At 49.7% G+C, this 23182-nt stretch overlaps 1 protein-coding gene across 11 annotated transcripts in view; it reads right to left on the bottom strand.

The window, feature by feature from the left end:
* CEP104 (centrosomal protein 104) overlaps window positions 1-23182 on the bottom strand; it is a 44249-nt gene that overhangs the window by 5282 nt on the left and 15785 nt on the right. For 4 of the 11 annotated variants that reach the window (XM_016952833.3, XM_063805604.1, XM_016952834.4 and 1 more), the window contains exons 7-20: window positions 21225-21393; window positions 20581-20736; window positions 18906-19133; window positions 18109-18306; window positions 16548-16715; window positions 15379-15552; window positions 12731-12907; window positions 11478-11684; window positions 10961-11068; window positions 8397-8433; window positions 8042-8108; window positions 7430-7538; window positions 3515-3653; window positions 3265-3332 (exon numbers count right to left, since the gene is read on the bottom strand). In XM_016952833.3, the coding sequence (XP_016808322.2) occupies window positions 3265-3332; window positions 3515-3653; window positions 7430-7538; window positions 8042-8108; window positions 8397-8433; window positions 10961-11068; window positions 11478-11684; window positions 12731-12907; window positions 15379-15552; window positions 16548-16715; window positions 18109-18306; window positions 18906-19133; window positions 20581-20736; window positions 21225-21393 (2005 nt within the window). Of the gene's footprint in view, window positions 1-3264; window positions 3333-3514; window positions 3654-6940; window positions 7539-8041; window positions 8109-8396; window positions 8434-10592; window positions 10828-10960; window positions 11069-11477; window positions 11685-12730; window positions 12908-15378; window positions 15553-16547; window positions 16716-18108; window positions 18307-18905; window positions 19134-20580; window positions 20737-21224; window positions 21394-23182 lie in introns of those variants that run through there. The other 7 variants (XM_016952836.3, XM_063805612.1, XM_054678852.2 and 4 more) reach the window with 5 other exon arrangements.

Here is a 23182-nt window from a genome sequence, read left to right as displayed (position 1 = left end):
TGCTGAAGGGTGTGTGGTGATGTGTAAGGCAGTGCAGATAATGAGATACAGGGAAAGCAGATGACACATGAGATACGCCTGGTGACAGCCTTACAGGTACTACCTGTAAGAGGATGTCAATTCAAATCAGATGTTGGGAACAAGAAGGGAAGGAAGAAAAGGCGGTTACAGGAGAATCTGAGTACTGCTCCTAGTAGGAAACCAATGGCAATAACTGAAATCAGAGGGGACGATGGGCATTGCACGGGAGGACGAGTAAAGGTAACAACTCAAATGCAAACACAAAGGCTCCTACATTCTGGAGATAACCAGGGGAAAAGATGTATGTTCAGTGAGAACTGCTTCTATTGGGTAGAAAAGGGGCAGGATGCCCTGTGGGAAAAGCAGCGCCTGGAGGAAGGCGGATGGAAGCGGGGCAGGACGGTGCCTCTGTCTGGGGTGGAGGAAGGCGGATGGAAGCGGGGCAGGACAGCGGCCTCTGTCTGGGGTGGAGGAAGGCGGATGGAAGCGGGGCAGGACAGCGGCCTCTGTCTGGGGTGGAGGAAGGCGGATGGAAGCGGGGCAGGACAGCGGCCTCTGTCTGGGGTGGAGGAAGGCGGATGGAAGTGGGGCAGGATGGCGGCCTCTGTCCAGGGTTCTTCCAAGATGCCTGATTCTATCGACCCGGAAACATGTCTTCTGTAATTACAGAACTTAATTCTTTAAAGTCCCCTAGAAATGTAATATAAAATGAATGTATTTACAGTTGGTGGCACTGCTAGCCAGGGCTCACCCAAGTCCCTCCAACACAGGGCCACTGGGACCCCCGTCACCAGTGGCAGATGTGGTCAGGACAAGAACTGGGAACAGATCTAATTTCCAGTGGCATCTCCTGCTGGCGGTGCAGGTGCCACTGTGCTGGGGCTGCCCCAGGTGCAGTGGGGGCCAAGGTGAACTGGTCGCCTCCAATACCTGAATTCTGTCTCCTGGGCCTTTGGGAACCGGGGCCCATGGATGTAAGAAAGGAGACACAGATGTTGGGAGAGACAAGGTTAAATAAAGCCTGCAGCTCAGGACAGGAAGGGGAAGTGTGTGTGCATGAGTGATGGAGCTTACTTCCCTTGATTTCTCCTGGCTGTGTCCACTGAGAGTCCAGCCACAGCGACCCACCCAGCAGCAGTGGGCATGAGGCCCCCAGCGCTGTCCTGAGACATCCATTCCTGCTAATGGGAACCAGGCCTCTGTGACCAGATGACTGATTCCAGGTCCGGGGCAGGAAGGCACCAAACAGGAGGGAGCTCTCTGAGGCTGCGTGGCTCTCATCCAGGCCTCAGGAGCCCAGCTGAAGAGTCTGCCATAGGCCAGAGCTGGGATAATTCACGCATCACTAAGCATGGTAACTGCTGTGGCTGGAACACATTGAATAATTTAAATCCATGGTTCATAACGACGCTACAGACAAAACAAAACAAATTAGCTGCCATGGAAGATGCTAGTGACCCAGCTTACTATTCTGAAAACCAGTAAACCAAGGAAAAAAATTAAACCTTCATTCTGCCTTTCCAATAGAAAGTCTAACCTAGGGTCACCACAGAGTGGACGAGCTTCTGCTTAGAGGAATATCCCAGCAGATGAATGAAGGAGGGATGACAGAATGAGGCCCCTCCTGAGTCAGTGGGTTAGGCCTTGAGCATCAGCAGCTGCCACCGTCATACATATCACGCGCCTCCCGGGGGACACACCAGCATTGCCTGTGAAGCGGCCACACCCACACTGAGCCTGTGCACACCTGATGAGGCCCAGAGATCCCACCTCCTGTTTACAGGAAATACAGGGACAGAGAAACAGGTTAAGCGCCCCCAAGGGGATGTAGTCAGCAGATCCAGACGATGACAAGCCCTACAGAGCAAACAGCTCCTTCCTTCACCAAGTGAATCATAAGGAAAAAGAACGAGAGAATGAACCTGTTCAAAACAGACCAACCAGGCACCGGGGCCTTCTATGGATCCTGGTAATCAGATGCTTCTGACCTGATGAGATGGCGGCAATGTGACTGACGTCTGGAAGGCTGAGGCTGCTGCTGTGGCTGTGTAAAGAAGTCCCGATTCCGAAAGCTCCGACAGGAACATTTACAGATGCAACAACGTGCTGTCTGGGTTGGCTTCAACATTACACGAGAGGGGAGCACGTGGGGGCACGGGAGAAACAAGACGGGCTGAGTTGCTAGTTGCGCAAGCTCAGTGACCACGACAAGGGAGAGTCCTGAGGGTTTCTGTCACTTTTCTGTGTACTCTGTGATGCATTTCAAACTCTGAGAGAGAGAGACTGACAGACAGACAGAGGGACAGACAGACAGACAGACAGACAGAGGGACACAGAGAGCCAGATAACTGGGTAGACACCAGGGCTGAGAGCGGCTGGGGGCTGTCTTCTCTGTTTGGTGTGTGAGTTTTCTGTGGTCAAGAGAAAGCTACAGTGGCTGGGTTGGAGCCATTTTGCTGGTACCATATCCCAGAAGGCTGGGACAAGGGGAGCCAGCAGCAGGACACAGTGACACACTGCAGGTGGCAGGAGCTAAGGAGGTTGGAGTGGAAATGGCTGAGCCAGATTCCCAAACTGGGTCCTGAGCAGGGCCCCAGGGCTCAGCATTCGCTGCCTGGCATAAAGAGGGCACCGCCAGCCCATCGTGTTGGACAGGGCCAGAATAATTGCCACGGAGCCTTGCACGCCCATGTTCCTCCTCGTCGCCTCCAATGCCAGAGGAGCCGAGCACGTGGGGAAGTGGAGGGTGGGCGTGTACGAGGTGGCCGTCCCCACTAAGCCTGCTGAGTCACTGCGTAGTGCACTGGGGCAGGGAGGAGAGCTTGGAATCAGGTAGGAAAGAGAATCGTTTAACCAAATAGGGCTGGGTTTTATTAGGCAAAAGGGACCGCAGTGTTACAGAATCTGGGCAAGATGCCACTGAGGGTCTCATTATCTAGATAAAGGCAATGACCAGAACAAAATAAAACCATTTCATGCTGTATCCCAGTGACACAGGCTGGGCCTCAGTGAGTTGAGGCTCCTCGATAAACCATTCATAAATGTACGGAAGGAAATCATGTGAACACGTAGGTAAACGGAACAACTGCTCAGACAGGACTCACTAGACGCTGTCCACTCCCTGAACACTCATGTACTGTACTCTGTGGCTATGGTCCCGCACTGACACCACCACTGTCACCACCACCGCCATCCACAGGTGTGTCACCTACTTCACTGGCCCCTTCCCCCCAGGCCCCTCACCTCGTCTCCAGGGCTGAAGTTCTCATGACACAGAGGACACCGGTTCGCCAGCTTCTCTGGTTTGGCAGCTGAAATGATTTTAAAAAGACTCAGTCGCTCCCTGAATGACAGGTGACAAGACATGCTGCTGGCCTGCCCGCAGGTGCCCTTTAATTCACCAAGCCCTTGCACAGGCTCAAGGGCAGTGGCACTTCCTCCAAGAGGACCCCTGGTGACCCGAGGGCACGGGAGCCTGGGAAGGGGCACTCACGGTTGCAATCCTTGTGTTTTATGTGTCTGGGCAGCTCTTCCTTGAAAACAGCCTCACTGCAACGGTAACACTTTCCAAACCCGTCTTTTTCGTCACATTCTGTCAGCAAGTGCTCCGTCAGACTGGATATCTCGACCACCTGGATTTCGAAATACAGAGCAAAGCATGTTGCTGAGAAAGCGGCAGCGCCCTCCAGCCAGCCTGCAGAGCCTGAGAGCGCCTCCCCTGCCCAGGGAGGTCTGTGCCGCCTGCACATGAAGTAAGCCACAGGCTTCTATCTTCGGCATTTGCCCACAGACTGTCTGGAGTCACTTGTGATACTTTGCTGAAGACCCCACGTCCTTCCTTTCCTGTCATCTTAGCATCGGGCAGGGGCCACTGTCAAGGATGGGGAAGCTATGGTCGGCCTGAGTGTGAAGCTTGGATGAGGGCGCAGAGCGGCTCAGTGGTTACAGTGTGGCCCAGGGTTGAAATCGTGGCTCCCTGCTATTTCTAAGAACGCACACAGAAACAGGACCACAGAAAAGAATGTTAAGAGATTCTCTCGCTACGTTGGTGTCTCTGGCAGGAATGACTTGTATATACTCTATAACTTCAGGCCACAGGACTTGACACACTGTGAGCCAGTTCAACCTCTTTTCTTCATAAATTACCCAGTCTTAGGGATATATATATTTTTTGAGATGGAGTTTTGCTCCTGTTGCCCAGGCTGGAGTGCAATGGTGTGATCTCAGCTCACCGCAACCTCTACCTCCCGGGTTCAAGTGATTCTCCTGCCTCAGCCTCCCGTGTAGCTGGGATTACAGGCATACACCACCACGCCTGGCTAATTCTGTATTTTTAGTAGAGACGGGGTTTCTCCGTGTTGGTCAGGCTGGTCTTGAACTCCTGACCTCAGGTGATCCGCCCGCCTCAGCCTCCCCAAGTGCTAGGATTACAGGCGTGAGCCACCTGCCCAGCCAGGTATTTCTTTATAGTAATGCAAGAAAGGCCTAATATAGGGGATGGGGAAGACTTACACAGGACATGAATAGCATGAACCATGAAAAAGACTGGCAAGGTGGGCAATGCTAACATTAAAAATGCGTCTCTTCCTCAAGACACTTCAGACAGCGAAGACTGCACGCTGTGGAGTGGGAGCAGGTGGTCACAATTCACGCGACTGACCAACCACTCACATCCACGTGTATAAAGAACGGCCCCAAATCAATAAAAACAGATGGACAACCCGAGGGAAACGGGTGAGAAACCAGGTGCTTTGCAGGACAGCCAAGGCCTGCAGACAAAAGGACAGGCACTCCACCTCATCTTCACCAGGGACAGGCACAGGGGGAACTCACCAAGACAGCAGGAAGCATGGCCGCAGTGCCACTGTGGGAAGGGGGCAGCGGCACGGTGGGAAGGGGGCAGTAGCATCATGGGAAGGGGGCAGTGGCACCGTGGGAAGGGCGGCAGTGGCACCGTGGGAAGGGGGACAGTGGCACCGTGGGAAGGGGGACAGTGGCACGGTGGGAAGGGGGACAGTGGCACCGTGGGAAGGGGGCAGTGGCACCGTGGGAAGGGGGGCAGTGGCACCGTGGGAAGGGGGGCAGTGGCACCGTGGGAAGGGGGGCAGTGGCACCGTGGGAAGGGGGGCAGTGGCACCGTGGGAAGGGGGGCAGTGGCACCGTGGGAAGGGGGGCAGTGGCACCGTGGGAAGGGGGGCAGTGGCACCGTGGGAAGGGGGGCAGTGGCACCGTGGGAAGGGGGGCAGTGGCACCGTGGGAAGGGGGGCAGTGGCACCGTGGGAAGGGGGCAGTGGCACCGTGGGAAGGGGGACAGTGGCACGGTGGGAAGGGGGCAGTGGCACGGTGGGAAGGGGGCAGTGGCACGGTGGGAAGGGGGGCAGTGGCACCGTGGGAAGGGGGCAGTGGCACCGTGGGAAGGGGGCAGTGGCACCGTGGGAAGGGGGCAGTGGCACCGTGGGAAGGGGGACAGTGGCACCGTGGGAAGGGGACAGTGGCACCGTGGGAAGGGGACAGTGGCACCGTGGGAAGGGGGCAGTGGCACCGTGGGAAGGGGGGCAGTGGCACCGTGGGAAGGGGGGCAGTGGCACCGTGGGAAGGGGGGCAGTGGCACCGTGGGAAGGGGGGCAGTGGCACCGTGGGAAGGGGGGCAGTGGCACCGTGGGAAGGGGGCAGTGGCACCGTGGGAAGGGGGCAGTGGCACCGTGGGAAGGGGGACAGTGGCACCGTGGGAAGGGGGACAGTGGCACCGTGGGAAGGGAGCAGTGGCACCGTGGGAAGGGAGCAGTGGCACCGTGGGAAGGGGGCAGTGGCACCGTGGGAAGGGGGGCAGTGGCACCGTGGGAAGGGGGCAGTGGCACCGTGGGAAGGGGGGCAGTGGCACCGTGGGAGGGGGGCAGTGGCACGGTGGGAGGGGGGCAGTGGCACGGTGGGAAGGGGGCAGTGGCACGGTGGGAAGGGGGCAGTGGCACGGTGGGAAGGGGGGCAGTGGCACCGTGGGAAGGGGGGCAGTGGCACCGTGGGAAGGGGGGCAGTGGCACCGTGGGAAGGGGGGCAGTGGCACCGTGGGAAGGGGGGCAGTGGCACCGTGGGAAGGGGGGCAGTGGCACCGTGGGAAGGGGGCAGTGGCACCGTGGGAAGGGGGCAGTGGCACCGTGGGAAGGGGGCAGTGGCACCGTGGGAAGGGGGACAGTGGCACCGTGGGAAGGGGGGCAGTGGCACCGTGGGAAGGGGGCAGTGGCACCGTGGGAAGGGAGCAGTGGCACCGTGGGAAGGGGGCAGTGGCACCGTGGGAAGGGGGACAGTGGCACCGTGGGAAGGGGGGCAGTGGCACCGTGGGAAGGGGGCAGTGGCACCGTGGGAAGGGGGGCAGTGGCACCGTGGGAAGGGGGGCAGTGGCACCGTGGGAAGGGCGGCAGTGGCACCGTGGGAAGGGGGGCAGTGGCACCGTGGGAAGGGCGGCAGTGGCACCGTGGGAAGGGGGCAGTGGCACCGTGGGAAGGGGGCAGTGGCACCGTGGGAAGGGGGGCAGTGGCACCGTGGGAAGGGGGCAGTGGCACCGTGGGAAGGGGGGCAGTGGCACCGTGGGAAGGGGGACAGTGGCACCGTGGGAAGGGGGGCAGTGGCACCGTGGGAAGGGGGGCAGTGGCACCGTGGGAAGGGGGGCAGTGGCACCATGGGAAGGGGGGCAGTGGCACCGTGGGAAGGGGGGCAGTGGCACCGTGGGAAGGGGGGCAGTGGCACTGTGGGAAGGGGACAGTGGCACAGTGGGAAGGGGGCAGTGGCACTGTGGGAAGGGGGCAGTGGCACTGTGGGATGGGGGCAGTGCCTGTGCTGCTGGCAGTGGTGCCCAGGCACAACCCCTTTGGAGCACTCCTGGGCAGCGCCACTGAGCATCAGCACACCTGGCAATCCCACAACACATTGTGAACCCAAGAAAGTGTATTCCTGTGCATCCTGGAAGACACCAGAACGCTGTGGCAACATCGTTTATCATGGTCCCAAACTGGACGCAGCCCTGGTGCACAGCAGTAGGTGGATGAAGGTGCTGCGGTCCATTCAAGCAGTGGACACTATAAAGCAAGAAATCCAACATGACGCCACATGGTTCCGTTTCTACAAAGCTCAAAGAGCAAGGAGGACCCATTTGTGGTGTCAGAAATCAGACCCCTGCTGACTCTGGAAGGAGCCCTGAGGGGAGGTGGCAGCACAGCATGTTTCCGGTTCACTGGGCTGTCTGTCATATGGAATGACTCGCACGCATTTTCAGGTGTGTGCTCGGCTTCAGTTACTTTTCTCGCAACCTCTCCTCTGAAAATACTAAGACTTGGGACAGCTTTTTGACTCGGCCTTTCAATAGCCAGGTGTTCCCGCTCATGCAAGTAGCTGGCTGCTGCGCCGCTGGCCTGACCTGTTTGCAGTGGTCACATCTTGTCAGCATGAGACAGTGCTTCCAGTAGTGGAGATCCAGACCTTCCTCTGTGAAGGATTCACTCCTTTCCCCACAAAAAATACACAAACTGAAAGCAAAGCAAAGCAGGAAATAAAGGTAAGGATCTAGTTCCACTGATGGCCGTTCCGCTCCCACGTCACGAGGAAATTCTGAATTTCCCCAGTCCCTGTGATGTGTGCACTTTCCCTCTCATCTGGAACTGCCTCAGTTTGCTCTGCAGGGCCCGGGCTGGGCCTCCCTTGCAGGTGGCAGAGGAGGCCGGGTGTGCCATGTGTTAAAGCACGATAGGAAAGCCCTCACCAAGGAGGTGCCTGAAATCAACGGGCGAACGATCCTTCTGAAATTTCACTCAGCATCGTCAAGCAGAAAGGATATTTTAAGTTACAATAAACAGAGGGAAAGTTGTCTTGACTGACTCGGAGTGGATGCTGGTTAGCGCAGAAGGCACATTTCCTACCTTTTATGATGACTACGAAGGGCCAACTAGGGAGGACGCATTCCCTTTCCAGGGTTTCTGTGTGGCTGGTTGCCCTGACCATCGTACAATGGGTGGAAGACAGCGCGACTTACTTATCTAGATAGTGCTCATCCGGGATTCCCAGAGCTTCAGCAGGGGCTGCTTTCCCTCCTTGAATGTCTGAAGAGATTAAAACAATTTAAATAACTTTTTATAGAAATTATTTTCAAAATTTTAGTAAGCAGTTTGATGTGAGCTCTAAAACGATTATACAAGTGAAAAGGTAGCGTGTTTTCCATTCAGCTGGGAGATGGCTGAGGTGCAGCAGGCGTGCAGTGATACTTGCTGAATGGACAGAAGCCGTTTCCACATGGAGCTTCCATGACATGCATTTACACATCCTGATTCTTTACACACCCCGATTCTTTACACACCCCAATTCTTTGTGCACCCCAATTCTTTACATACCCTGATTCTTTGGCTTCACAGCATCACTTTCTTTTTCCTAAGACACAAAAACAGTAAGGTCAGGGACAAAGGGCTGCAGTGTGAGTGAGTGAGAGCCTGTTGAAGATATGTTTTGATCATGAAAGCACATTTCTGGGTTTTGTTTTAGAATTTCTACTGGCTGGGCAAGGTGGCTCATGCCCGTAATCCCAGCACTTTGGGAGGCCAAGGTGAGTGGTGGATTGCTTGAGCTCAGGAGTTAAGACCAGCCTGGGCAACATGGCAAACAAAACCCTGTCTCTACAAAAAATACAAAACTTAGCTGGGTGTGGTGGCGTGCCCTGTAGTCCCAGCTACTCAGGAGGCTGGGGAGGGAGGATCACTTGAGCCTGGGAGGTGGAGGCTGCAGTGAGCTGAGATCATGCCACTGCAGTTTCTCTCAAACTCAACCACTGACTGTGGAAAACACATGCAGAAGTGCAATTCTAGTTCCACAGACACCCACCCCGCCCCTAAAAAGAGCACAATTTTGTTCTTATTATCATTATTTTTAGACAGGGTCTCACTCTGTTGCCTAGGTTGGAAGTGGTACAAACACAACTCACTGCAGCTTTGGCCTCCTGGGTGCAAGCCATCCTCCTGCCCCAGCCTCCTGAGTAGCTGGGATTACAGGTGCTCACCACCATGTCTGGCTAAGTTTTTTTTTTAAGTTTTAGTAGAGATGAGGTCTCACTATGTTGCCCAGGCTGGTCTTGAACTTCTGAAATCAAGTGATCCTCCTGCCTCGGCCTCCCAAAGTGCTGCAATTACAGGCATGAGTCACTGCGTCTGGCCAAGAGTATGATTTTAGAACCAGAAAAGGACTTAATATGTAAATTCTGAAAGTTCTGGAGATGGATGGTGGCGATGGTTGCACAACAATGTGAGAGCACTCCATGCCACCACAGTGTGCACTGAAAATGGTAAGATTTACACTCTGTGCATTTTACCCCAACAAAAAAAGAGAAAAATCCATCCCATCCCGTCATTCTCCTGGGAGAGGCCTTCACCAGGCCCTGTGTGGGGCGCAGGCCTGCGCTGGCCTCGAGGCGCCCACAACCCGTGGCCCCCAGCACCCCGCAGCACGGACCCACTGCCTGGGTCTTTCTCCCTCGTCTGCTCCTCCCTGGAGCCCCAGCTCCATGAGGGCGGGACTTTGCTTTGCTGCCTGCTGTATTTCCACAGCCAGATGGTGCCTGGCACGGAGAGGCGCTCCATAAACACCGAGCCAATGAGCAAGAGCTGCAGGCTCTCAGGATGGCTGTGTGGAGGCTGTGCAGCCCATCAGCATAGGCGACCCCGGGACAGACAGTGCTGTGTGCCCATGAGCGTAGGCGACCCCAGGATGGACAGTGGTGGGAACAACAGCTCCTGGGCGGCTGCTGCTTCTGGAGCCACTGCCACCAGGTCCTGGGCTGTGGTGAGGGAGGCGGGAGGCAGGCGCCTGGCAATGGGCTTAGTACGTGCTAGCTCATGACTGGAGGGAAATCCCTTCAGTTTGCGACATCCGTGTCCTCGTTTGTGTACTAATCACAATGAGTGTGTGCTGAGCCACCCAGGGTCACTGAGCACACGAGTCACCCACACCACGATGCGGACCTGAGCCAGAGGCTCACTCCTCATCCCAGGGTCTGCCTGCCTCCTTCCGCCTCCTGTGTCCTTTTCTGATTGTGACTCTGACGTTCCAGCATTTGGTGGAAATGTCACGGTGACTTTTTGCCATAGGAAGTTCAGCCTATATTCAGCCACATTTGATCTTTTTTCCCCATTTGTACCCATTTCTTCTTTTAAAAATCTGTGGTAAGAACACTTGACATGAGCTCTGCCCTCTGAATAGCTCTGCGTGCGCTGTGCAGCCACGTGGGCTGCAGGCCTGAGGTGCCAGCAGGTCCCAGAACTCATTCACCCGGCACGGCTGAAATCTCAGGTCTGCGGAACGGAAACTCCCTGTGTTCTGCCACCTTTATTTCTTTTTTTTAAGGAAATTTTCTTTCAACTGAAGGAAACTTCATCATAAAATTAGTGTTATGAAGCTAATTCATATCCCAGAAGCTGGGAGGCTGAAGAGGAACACATTTATATTCAACCAAATAGTATTTGTTCCCAGTACATATGACACCCCCACAGGCTTAAAGAGTAAGGGCTCATAGAAACAGAATGTTTACCTGAAACCTTCCCTTTTTAATGCGCTGAAGTCAGACCTTTATAGTCAAGCTGATTTTTCTCCTTTGCCTCTGAAGGTGGCTGGAGAGCTGTGGAGGAGAGCAGCTCTGTGCCCACAGCCCCTGGTCCCTCCCTAAACCTCGGCAGCAGCTCACATCAGTTCTGACAGAGGATGGAGGGGCAGGAAGAGTATCTGCCACCCAATTCCACCTCTCCATGGAGGGCTTCTGTCATCCACCCCAAAACTAACCTAAAAAACCAAAAGGAATCAAGACGCTCATTTGCATAATCCCATGAAAAATAAGTCAAGTATGATGTGGATCTATACAGCAAAATACATCTTAGCTAAAAGCACACAGGTGAAAGACGTGTTAACTTCCAACCTGAACTTCAGCCTGAATTTCTTTCAGTGCTGCCAGCTGCCCTTGTAAAGCTTTTATTTCTTCTTTCTTTTGTTTTTCTGCTTCTTCTGTAGCCGCTTTTCTCCGTGCCTGGTAAGAAAATTATTTTTCCATTAGAACAGCTTGTTAGGGTAATCTTAGAAACTGGGAGACAAATTATGGCATATCAACTATATTTCTTATAAATTATAATATTCACTAAGACTAATAACAAGTTAGAATAAGTCTTTTCCATTGATTTCATTGGTGTTTATTGATAGATAAACCCGCTGTGTCCTCACGGCTATCGTTATTCCGTTTGCAGCCTGGGAACCTAAGGGTCTCACTGGCAGAAAGTGGAGCAGCCGGGATCTGAATGGGGGAACCTGTGTTCTTTCTTAGCCAGGACGCCGGGGCTTCCCATACACGTGGCTCCTTCGAATGACGTATTTACTTATTTACGTACTGAGTAACTTCTTCAATACAGGATGACGTCACAACTTCACCAACGTTAACTCACCCTCATCTCAGCATCTGTAGGTCTGCCATCTATTTTAGCAAATCCCTCAAAAATGGTTTTGTAGAGAATGTTCCTGCGTGTGTTGCTGTCGTCTGGAGGAAGGTACTCCAGGATGGAAGCCTGGTGCTGTCTGTACATGTCCAAAATAATTCGAACCGCCGTCTCGCGGACCTCATACACTCTATGCTCCAGGGCACTCACTGAAAACTAAAGTTGGGAGGGGCTCTTGTTACTGATTCTTAAAATAAAACTAATTTCTTCCAGCTTACAAACAAGGTACATTATAAACATGTGAAAAATAAAAGAGAAAACATCCGTATTAAGTATTATGAAATACTTTAAACATAAAACCTCACGGATCTACCGTCTCATCGTAAGCCGTGTTATACTTTCATCACGCTTGTTTTGGATCTTTTTTAAGAAACAGAACGCTGTGGCTATAGTGCAATTTCATCCCCGCTGTGCGTCTCGGGGGCCCACAGTTTCTCATCCTCCTCGGAGGTGTGCGCTCCTGCGTAGCCGATGTGCAGATTTCAGGTTTTTGGATTTGGGATCCAAACCAGTAAGTATAATGGAAGTATTCCAGAATCCGAAAACAATCTGAAATCCTAAACACTTCTGGTCTTAAGCATTCCAGATAAGGGGCTTCAACCTGTACCTGATATTCTCCATCACACTGCTGTTATTGTCTCTTAAAGACAGGCCGGGCGCAGTGGCTCACGCCTGTAATCCCAGCACTTTGGGAGGCTGAGGCGGGCGGATCACGAGGTCAGGAGATCGAGACCATCCTGGCTAACACAGTGAAACCCCGTCTCTACTAAAATACACGAAAAAATTAGCCGGGCATGGTGGTGGGCGTCCTGTAGTACCAGCTACTTGGGAGGCTGAGGCAGGAGAATGGCATGAACCCAGGAGGCACGGCTTGCAGTGAGCCGAGATGGCACCACTGCACCTCCAGCCTGGGCGACAGAACGAGACCCCATCTCAAAAAAAAAAAAAAAAAGACAAAGAAATGTTTTTTATGATTTGTTTCTCTCCACGGATAAAGATCTGCACACACCATGCACCACCGAGTAGGATTAGACAGCAGGACGCATGTGGGGGCCCCCATTTGTTGGATGAAACACTGGCTATTTTTCTGAAATCACTGCCTCAGTCATTCCTTCAACAAATGCCGATGAGACCCTCGCCACGCTCCAGGCACGGTGGTGAGTGCCGGGCCGCGTGGTGTGTCACACGCGAGGTCCGCTTACCTTCATCACGTTGTCAATGGTGAAGCCCGAGCTGCCAGTGCCCAGGTCTTTCAGCAGCCGGGCCAGGAGGCCCATCTGACTCATTGCCAGGTGAACTGAAGAGTTTGCTTTCAATGGCTGCACCAGGTAGGATGGAATAATTTGGAGAGACGTAACTTCTTTAAACAAGGCCATTTCCTATGAAAGCCAAGGTAATTTGTTAATTTTTACTGGAAAATGCTGGAGGCAGTTTAGTACAATTCAGCATGATCTTAAACTAAACACTGAAGGGAAATACAGATTGATAGTGACAAGGAGCAATGAGAGCACTGATCTGTAAGCTTGTATTTCTATTTAAAGTGTAACAACCATTAGAAATGAAAATCTGAGCCACAGGAAATAAAATCATGAAGAATACAACGATTTTATGTCTACTGAAAGCTTTTCAGAAGCGTAATTGAAAACTTGAAGGTTTCTGTTCTCAGTATTCTCAGCTTCAAGGAAAAGGTTTTCTCATTTCTAAAATTCTAAAAGAAATTAGAGCTGCTGCTAGAATCACCGTTATTTTAGTATTTATTAAATGTCAGCCAAGAGTGTATGATTCTGCAGTGATACGGTCACCAGTGGGTTAAGATGGAAAAAATGTAAGTACCATTACATATTTGAATGTCTCTAAACAAACAAGTCTTTACGTAATTAAGATATTTATCACTTAATTAACCGGATATAGAGAAAAAAATAAGATGTTGAATCATTAAGTTACAATCAGAAATAAACCTGTTTCCAATAGGTCTGCAGGTCCTATCACCTAAAATAATCCCTTATTGTGCTGGTCTGACTCACTCTGGATTTGGGCCTGTGAGTGACTCTGTACAAATCTAAAAGCTAAGAGAAGAAGAGCATTCTCCAGGGAAGTTTGGACAGTAAACTCCTTAACTACAAACAGATGCTGTTGAGTGTGTATTTCGTCCGCTAACCGGCACACTGGTGCACAACAATTGTAACCCTCGATAGATTGCCTTAAGGTTGTCTCACATAGAGAGAACATGTGAGCACCACCAAACTGCTCAGAAATTAATGTGGCTTAAAAATAATTAAATGAAGCAATAACATGTGCTCATTTGCAACATATCTTTTGAAAGATGAACCCTCCTCACCCCCAAATTCTAGCTGTCATAACCAGGAGTGTATTGTAGCACATTAGGTCGTAACCAGGAGTGTATTGTAACCAGGAGTGTATTGTAGGTCGTAACCAGGAGTGTAGTGTAGGTCGTAACCAGGAGTGTAGTGTAGGTCGTAACCAGGAGTGTAGTGTAGGTCGTAACCAGGAGTGTAGTGTAGGTCGTAACCAGGAGTATACTGTAGCACATTAGCATGACAGCATTTCTTCTTACCTTTTTATTAGCATTCCTTTTCCTTATTTACTCTGAAAATTTAGGTTTATTAAATGAAACTAGATCTGTGGTTCCTCATATTTTGGAGAAATGACCCCTTTGGATTCTTCTTTTTGAGACACAGTCTTTCTCTGTCACCCAGGCTAGAGTACAGTGGCGAGATCACGGCTCACTGCAGCCTCAACCACCTGGGCTCAAGCCTCTCACCTCGGCCTTCCAAGTAGCTGGGACTACAGGGGTGTATCAGCATGCCCGGCTAATTTTTGTATTTTTTGCAGAGATAGAGTCTCACTATGTTGGCCAGGCTGGTCTCAAACTCCTGGGCCCAAATGATCTGCCTGCCTTGGTCTCCCAAAGTGCTGGGATTATGGGCGTGAGCCACCCCGCCTGGCCTGGATTTTTTTTTTTTTTTTTTAAGATGGAGTCTCACTCTGTCGCCAGGCTGGAGTGCAGTGGCGTGATCTCGGCTCACTGAAAACTCTGCCTCCCGGGTTCGATTCTCCTGCCTCAGCCTCCCAAGTACCTGGGACGACAGGCACGCGCCACCACACCTGGCTAATTTTTGGATTTTTAGTACAGAAGGGGTTTCACCAGGTTGGCTAGGATAGTCTCGATCTCCTGACCTTGTGATCCACTTGCCTGAGCCTCCCAAAGTGCTGGGATTACAGGTGTGAGCCACCGTGCCCAGTCTGGCCTGGATTCTTTTTTAAGAAGGATCTGCACATCACAAAATTTTGTGTAAAACTTAACGTAATTCATAAGCTTTCTTAAGCCCAAAGGAGGACTCTTAAGAACTCCTAGACTAGATGAATTCATTAGCTAGTTTAAAGATTTTCAAATTATGGTGCATAACTGTGTGCCCCAAAACTCATACATTTATCTCTATCTCAATATTTCCCATAATATCTAGCCTAGAGGAGGCACATTTGGTGAAAGAATGAAAATATTTCTATTAAGACAGTTATATTTTTTATTTCTTTACCCTCAGATTTTCTCTTTTGATATCGTTTTCTGTATGTTTTTATTTATTTAAAAAATTAATGGCATATGTTGGATAAAAAAAACATTGGAAAAACCCAACTGTAGATTTTAACTGAAGTTTATGTCTAAGACAAAACTGACCTTTTAGAGCATAAGGAAAGTGTGATGGTGAATCCCTGAGAATAATGTTAACTGAGTAGAGACAGAATCTTGTAAAAGGTGTTAAGAAAGCCAGAGAGCTACAGGAATTATGTTTATCATCTATGGTTTCAAATGCCGTGGTGAAGTTCAGACCTGAATAAAATTTGCAGCTGTGACGCGGAGGCGGGCAGAAGAATCTCCAGTTCTGGTGAGCAAAACGGGAATGGTCCTCTCCACACAGTGAGCTGTTTCAAGTTTACTCAGCTTATGTTTAGGAATATATTGTGTAATGATCATTTTCAACAATTTCAAAGAAGCCTGAAAAACCTTAGAGAAAAGTGATGAACACGGATGAGTTACTACGGTGCAATTCCACCAAGAGGAAACATGGCATTTACTATCAGTAACACATATGAACATTATATCGAAAATGACATCTCGTCTGAAAGGCTGAAAATGGCAAACTGAAAACTGCTTTCTAAACACAGCACCTTGCATATAGAGGACATATGCTCTTACTTCACTCTGTCAGAAATCACTCCCCATCTTCCCTTCATACCGAGTATCTAACATCCCTGCTTCAATTGGTAAGCCCAAATCTTCCCTTCATACTGAGTATCTAACAGCCCTGCTTCAATGGGTAAGCCCAAATCTTCCCTTCATACTGAGTATCTAACAGCCCTGCTTCAATGGGTAAGCCCAAATCTTCCCTTCATACTGAGTATCTAACATCCCTGCTTCAATTGGTAAGCCCAAATCTTCCCTTCATACTGAGTATCTAACAGCCCTGCTTCAATGGGTAAGCCCAAATCTTCCCTTCATACCAAGTATCTAACAGCCCTGCTTCAATGGGTAAGCCCAAATCTTCCCTTCATACTGAGTATCTAACAGCCCTGCTTCAGTGGGCTGTTAGAAGCCCAACTGTGCAATGTCCATTCTTAAGGCCCATTCAGCATTAGAAAAAACAGTAATTCTCAACCTCATCAGGTTTCACGCAAAGTGAAAACACAAACTGAAGATGTGGTAGCACTGAACTAGGCCTCTACAAACGCCTGGCTTTGCAGACCATGGAAAAGCTAACACTGCTGGAGACCAGAGACAATGACCCAAGCAAAGGCAGATTTCCCAGACCCTTCATGTAAGATCAGTTGCACAGTATAGCTCTTGCTAGAGAACCTCATTTCTTAGTGATTCTATTGAGTTACAGTTGGTGACCACGTCAATGACCAACTGGTCCTCTCTCAAGCTGCTCTGGTCTTCTGTGGTATGGCGCATGATCTCATCCATGCACGCTGGAGCCAGCGCCAGCTGAGGGCACTCACGGAGGTCACAATGTCCTTTATGGCTCTTCTAACGAGAAAGACGGATGCTCTCAGTGTGTTCTTTAAATCTTCTTTTGGGGTTCCAACAGGCATTTCCATCAACTTCTTAGACAAGGCAAGCAGTGCGTCCTCTCGGTAGGACCACGTCTTACAATAGGCCCCAGCAACCTACCACAAAACAGGCAGCATTTCATGACATCACACAACCATCCTCCAACACTACACAACTTGAAGGCTTTGTTTTTTTTTCAAACTAAAATGATTCATTTCTAAGAACAGAACTTTTATAAATGAAAATGATTCATTTCTAATAATAGAACTTTTACAAATAAATATGTGTATTTAGAGAAATAATTTTCTCTGATAAGGAAATTTAAGACTATGTTAAAATATAAAAAGTATTAAATTCTCCAAGAGAAATATTTTAAAGCTGAGAACGAGGGGAAAACCCTACTCATTTCTTTTTATTTTGAGACAAAGTCTCACTCTGTCGCCCAGGCTGGAGTGCAGTGGCTCGGCTCACTGCAACCTGTCCCCCTGTGGGTTCAAGCAATTCTCCTGCCTCAGTCTTCCAACTAGCTGGGATTACAGGTGCCTGACACCATGCCCAGCTAATTTTTGTATTTTTAGTAGAGATGGGGTTTCACCATCTTGGCCAGGCTGGTCTTGAACTCCTGACCTCGTGATCCACCCGCCTTGGCCTCCCAAAGTGCTGGGATTATAGGCGTGAGCCACTGCGCCTGGCCAACTCTACTCATTTCTATAAGGAGATACTTCCATCTTTTGCTATGCCATCCTTTTGCGCTGGAATTAGCTGGTATTCAGAAGGGAGCAGTTGTTTAATACAAGCTCCATGAATGCCAGAAGGAAACACCCAGGCTGAAATGAGTACTCACTGATACATCTTAGCTCATGTTTTTGCTGTTTCACATAATTTATAATTTACAGAAGGGCAGGCACGGTGGCTAATGTTTGTAATCCCAGCACTTTGGGAGGCCAAGGCCAGGAGTTCAAGGCTATAGTGAGTTATGATCACGCCACTGTACTCCACCCTGGGTGACAGAGTGACACTCTGTTTCATAAAAAAAAAAAAAGGCCGGGCGCAGTGGCTCATGCCTGTAATCCCAGCACTTTGGGAGGCCAAGGTGAGTGGATCACAAGATCAGGAGATCAAGACCATCCTGGCTAATGTGGTGAAACTCTATCTCTACTAAAAAAAAATTACAAAAAATTAGCCAGGCGTGGTGGCGGGCGCCTGTAGTCTCAGCTACTCAGGAGGCTGAGGTAGGAGAACAGGGTGAAGCCAGGAGGCGGAGCTTGCAGTGAGCGGAGATCTTGCCACTGCACTCCAGCCTGGTTGAAGAGCAAGACTCCGTCTCAAAAAAAAAAAAAAAAGTTAACAAAAGACTTTCCAATTCAGGAAGAACAAAGGAAGTCAACAATATTACAAATGCAAAGCTGTGGGCGTTTTCCCTCCTTTATGTGTAAGTACACAGAGGTGTGCGTACCATATAGACTACCCTCCCCTCTGCCACCCCGTTTTTTTTCTTTTTTTTTTTACCAAGGTTTCTCCCAACACATCGATGGCAGAGCTGGCTTCTCTCAAGGCCTTCTCGGTTAAGGGCTCTGGCTCCCCTAACATGCCTCCCCTCCGAGCATCGCTGATGTCTGCATTACTCATTTCCGGCTCCACCACTGCCTCCCCATAATGCTTACGAATAGCTGGAAGAGGCCGCTCATCGTAGGGCAGGGACTCTGCCTGCAGTGAGTGAAGGAGAGAGGAAAGTGCTGGGGAGCTCCATAGGTCACATTCTCCAGTGCAACTCTCACTGGCAGGCTTACTGCGCTTACTTACCTGATCTGAAAGATGTTATTTTGCTAAATATCAGTATCATCAGATTAGAATAATTTATACAACAAATAGGATGTAATTGAAAAGATTAGATGAGACTTTCTATTACTTTCTAAACTCATTACAGACCTAATAAAAAAAAGCAAGGTAGATTCCACCTCAATGACTGTTTACTGGTAGCAATTTCAGTTCAATTGACATGGAGACTACTAAAGTAAAGGCTATTACATCTTTTTTTCTGACAAGATCTCTGATATTTTCTTAGTTTATTGCTTAGAAATAAGCATCAAGCCTGATTTTAATAAACATGCTCACAAGGTGTCTTTAGGCCTATTCCTTATGTGGCTATGCTCTCACTCAGCACTATGGCTCCTAGAATGGAACAGAGGTGGGTCTGGCTGGGGTGCACTCATGCACCCCATGCATGGGAACAGCACCTGGCACAACACATGTCCTTTACAAATACCCAAATAAATTGAACGCCAATCTGAAACAGAATTACCTACATTGATCTTTGGATGAGGATCTGTGGCAGGGAGTAACGGGTCTACTGCAGAATGCTGAGGAGAAATAGTTAGAGAATATGATGAAGGCTTTTCCTGAAGGAAAGGTTCTGCAAACTGGTTTTCTGTTCCTCTTTCTTCCAGTTGTGGTAGTGAGGGCATTGGCTTTTGGTGGCAAGGACTGCCAGAACGAGCGAGGGGCTGGAGGGGCAAATCAAAAGGTCTTCGCATCTAGAGAACGAAAAGGAACATTTAATTTCAAATGCCACTGCCACGCCAGATATATCTATCTCATTCCTTCAGATGAATAAGACTTTAGAAAGCTGTGCTGGAAGAGGCTCCTTGGCACAATGAAAAATTTCAGCACCAAAGAGAAACTTCCACAGAGTGAAATCTACTTGAAAGTCCCACACAATCAAGTTGCACTCATCTCAGTTGTCTCTCCACATTTCTGTGTTGACTACAAAAGTGACATACACATCCAAAATGCTAGTGAAGGAATGAGCATTTGTGCATGGAGCATGTCCACACATATGTGCCCCTGCAGGAGCACGGTGGTGTGGAGAAAGCACCTGGGCTGGACCCAAGTGGACTTTTATTCAAAATCTGGCACTGCTATTCACTGTGTGTACAAAGGAAAGTGATGTTGTGTCATCCCAACAAGCAAAGCTGACTGACCAATTGCTGCACACTAGGCATGGTACTGAGTGTTTTGGACAGGTAGGCTCATTAATGCTTACTCTTTTTACCCCCATTTGAAAGCTGATGGAAAACTGAGGCATAAAGCTGATAAGAATTAGTCTGTGATCACAGAGCTGGAATGGTGGTGCCTGGATTTGAACCCAGACAGTCCAGCTCCAGAGTGTGCTCTCTCGTTTTTCAGAGGCAGGGTCTCGCTCCATCACCAAGGCTGGAGTGCAGTGGTGCGATCGTAGCTCACTGCAGCCTCGAACTTCTAGGCCCAAGTGATCCTCCTGTCTCACTCTCCTGAGTAGCTAGGACTACAGGTGTGTGCCACCAGGCCTGGCTATTATTTACTTTTTGTAGAGACAGGGTCTCTCTATGTTGCCCAGGCTGGTCTCGAACTCCTGGGCTCAAACAATCCTCCAGCCTTGGCCTCCCAAAGTGATGGGATTACAGGCGTGAGCCACCATGCCTGGCCTTGAGAGTGTGCACTCTCAATCACTATTCCGTATCTCAGAACCTTCATTTCCTAATCTGTCACGTGGGCTGAGTGCCCCATTTGCATGAGTTCTAAAATCAGAGGCAGAGCACCTTATGGGAAGTATGTTCTCAATACACCGAAGCTGTTAGCATTACATTCTCACTTGATCCTTACAACACTGAGGGGTCAGTGGGGCAGGGTCATCACTGCCTTTTCCAAATAAGGAAGCAGCTGGAGAGATGAAGGGATGCAGCAGAAAAGCAGCAGGGCCTCGGTTTTCCTGACCCCGGTTCGTTCCCTTTCCCACGACTGTGAGTCTCCTGAAAGAACATGCTGAGGCAAAGCCTCCCTGACGTAGGCACAGAGCTGAGGCCATCCATGATAACTGTCCCCTGAGCACTGCAGAGTGTTTTACACTACACTTCAAAGACATCTATCCACTGTTGTGAACCACACAGTTGAATCTCTGTTCTCCTAGGCTTTCCTCCACCCCGTCCAGGCTCCTGCACCCACCAGCTCGGCATCCAGGAGGCTGTGCAGCTCCAGCTGCTCGTACACCTCGGCACGATACTGCTCCATCTGCTGCTTCTTCTCCTTGGCGAGATCGTAGTCTTCCTTCTCCACGGCACAGCGTTTCTCTACCTCATACCTCCCAAGGCGCTCACCAACCTGAAGCACAAAATATTTGCTTTTTCTTTCAAATTTGGATCAACTCACATCAAATGCAAAGCTAATTTTTAAGAATCATGCTTGAACCGTCTTGCAAGGAGAGGGAGCGAGCACAGGGAAATGGAAGGAATGGGCCACACTCAGCAAAGGTCTGGCTGCTGTTGCTGTACGGGCATTTAATAAGCCCATGGGTTGGTCATGACTTTCAGGATAGCTGGTTTTCCTATTTTCCCATTGGGCTCAGGGTCCTAGTAACGAGGTGGCTGACCCTGACACCTGAACGTGAGTCTGAAGAGGTAAAGCTTCTGCTTCCATTTACATTTTTAAAGTGCTTATCTGTCTCCATAACTTTATTTTGCTGAGATCTTTGAACTCACACTAACTTCACGGCTGTTAGTAACTGGTTTCTTTTACCATGTAGTTATTCTAAGTATACATAAAACCTATTACAGGCATAAATTAGGAACTGTTTTCTCCAAAGGCAATACCTTTTGCAAATCAGCAATGGCTTGTTTTAGTTTCTTGGCATAATCATAGCGTTCCTTTTGGACAGCTTCCCGTTTTCTTTCATCTAATTTTCGTATGATCTGTGCAACTTCTGGATCTTGGTACATATCAAAAGCTAAGTCATCTAGCGGAGAAATATAGTCAGATTTCCTAAAGGGAAGAAATGCATATTTTAGAGATAATTTCACGCCCTAGGAGTTCAGTGCTGAAGATGCACGGTTGAGAAGATGCCCCTCCCCATCCTGCCCCATCATGGTTCACAGAGCATTTCCTGCATGAGAAAACGGGTCTCAGAGAAGTAACGGGCCTCAGGTCACAAAGCTCTTAATTGCAAGCAGGCCGTTCTGACTCCAAAGCTCACGCTCTTGACCATGGACCAAACTGCACTTCAGGGCATCTGAGCCTCCAGTGCATTCGCTCAGAGTGCAGACTCTGGGCCTCGCCTCGTTATGGGCCCTGGGAATAGGACAGTGAATGTGAATCAACTGCAGAACAAGGAGAAAAACAAAAACAAAGACAAATGGATGACCAGGCCCCACCCTAAGAAATGTGACTAGTGGGCCCAAGATGGAGTCCAGGCGCCATATTTTATAACAACACAGTATTTTTTTCTTCTTTTCTTTTTTCGGAGGCGGAGTCTCACTCTGTTGCCTAGGCTGGAGTGCAGTGGCGCAATCTTGGCTCACTGCAACCTCCACCTCCCCGGTTCAGGCGATTCTCCTGCCTCAGCCTCCTGAGTAGCTAGGATTATAGGTGTGTGGCACCACACCTGGCTAATTTTTGTATTTTTTAGTATAGACGGGTTTTCATCATGTTGGCCAGGCTGGTCTCAAACTCCTGACCTCAAGTGATCCACCAGTCTCAGCCTCCCAAAGTGTTGGGATTATAGGCCTGAGCCACTGCGCCCAGCCTGTATTTTTTTATTTTTTTCTTTGAGACAGAGTTCTGTTGACCAGGCTGGAGTGCAGTGGCATGATCTTGGGCTCACTGCAACCTCTGCCTCCTGGGTTCAAGCAATTCTCATGCCTCAGCCTCCCAAACAGCTGGGACTACAGGCGTGAGCCAGAATGCCTGGCTAATTTTTTGTATTTTTAGTAGAGATGGAGTTTCACCATGTTAGCCAGGTTGGTCTGGAACTCCTGACGTCAGATGACCCACCCATCTCGGACTCCCAAAGTGCTGAGGTTACAGGTGTGAGCCACTGCACCCAGCCAGCATCACAGTATTTTTGATGAACATGATAGGTTAAGAATTGCTACCACTGAGGTTTTACTCAAAGGGTTAAGTTGTATGATGTCAACCATCATATCCTAGAGGAGATCAAAAACATTCCTTCAGAAATAAGTGATCTTTTGTAGTCACCTGAATAGCTCATTTCTGATTAAATATGACCTCTATTCCTCCTTTCCAGCTCTACAGTAGGGTCTAGAATGTAAACAGTAAAGTTAGTCTCACCAAGCAACGAGAGGATGAGGATGGAAGTGTCCCAGCTGCTGTATCAACCCCATTAAACAAGCCAGCTGCTTAAGGCGACTTGAACATCCTTTGAGACAGGTACGTTTTAATGAAAACACTTGTCGTAAAAGTGTACTTGGTGAATCTGCATTATAATGAATTCAAGTGGGGCATAGGAATAGGCCCCCTTTAAGCACTCACAGCCCCCCTCTGGCATCTCCCCACCCGTGAGGTCATGGTACTTCGCTCACAGCAGCACCACAGGCTGGCGGCTGGGACGGCACCAGCAGCTCTGAACTGTGTCTAATCCCAGGGGTGACTAAACAGCGAAACATTTTGGGGTGTCTACAAGATCACATTAACTATTTTTAGTGTAACACATATGACACTTTAAGTCACGTTGCCTTGCTGTCCCAGAGATGAACACAAAGACTTCATTTGATTATAAAAATCCTTCAAAGTGAACATCATGTCCTGTGGCACC

Source organism: Pan troglodytes, chromosome 1, assembly GCF_028858775.2.
Source record: "Pan troglodytes isolate AG18354 chromosome 1, NHGRI_mPanTro3-v2.0_pri, whole genome shotgun sequence".
NCBI lineage: Eukaryota > Metazoa > Chordata > Mammalia > Primates > Hominidae > Pan > Pan troglodytes.
Note: the sequence above shows the minus strand (reverse complement) of the source record. Positions and strands in the feature narration are given on the sequence as shown.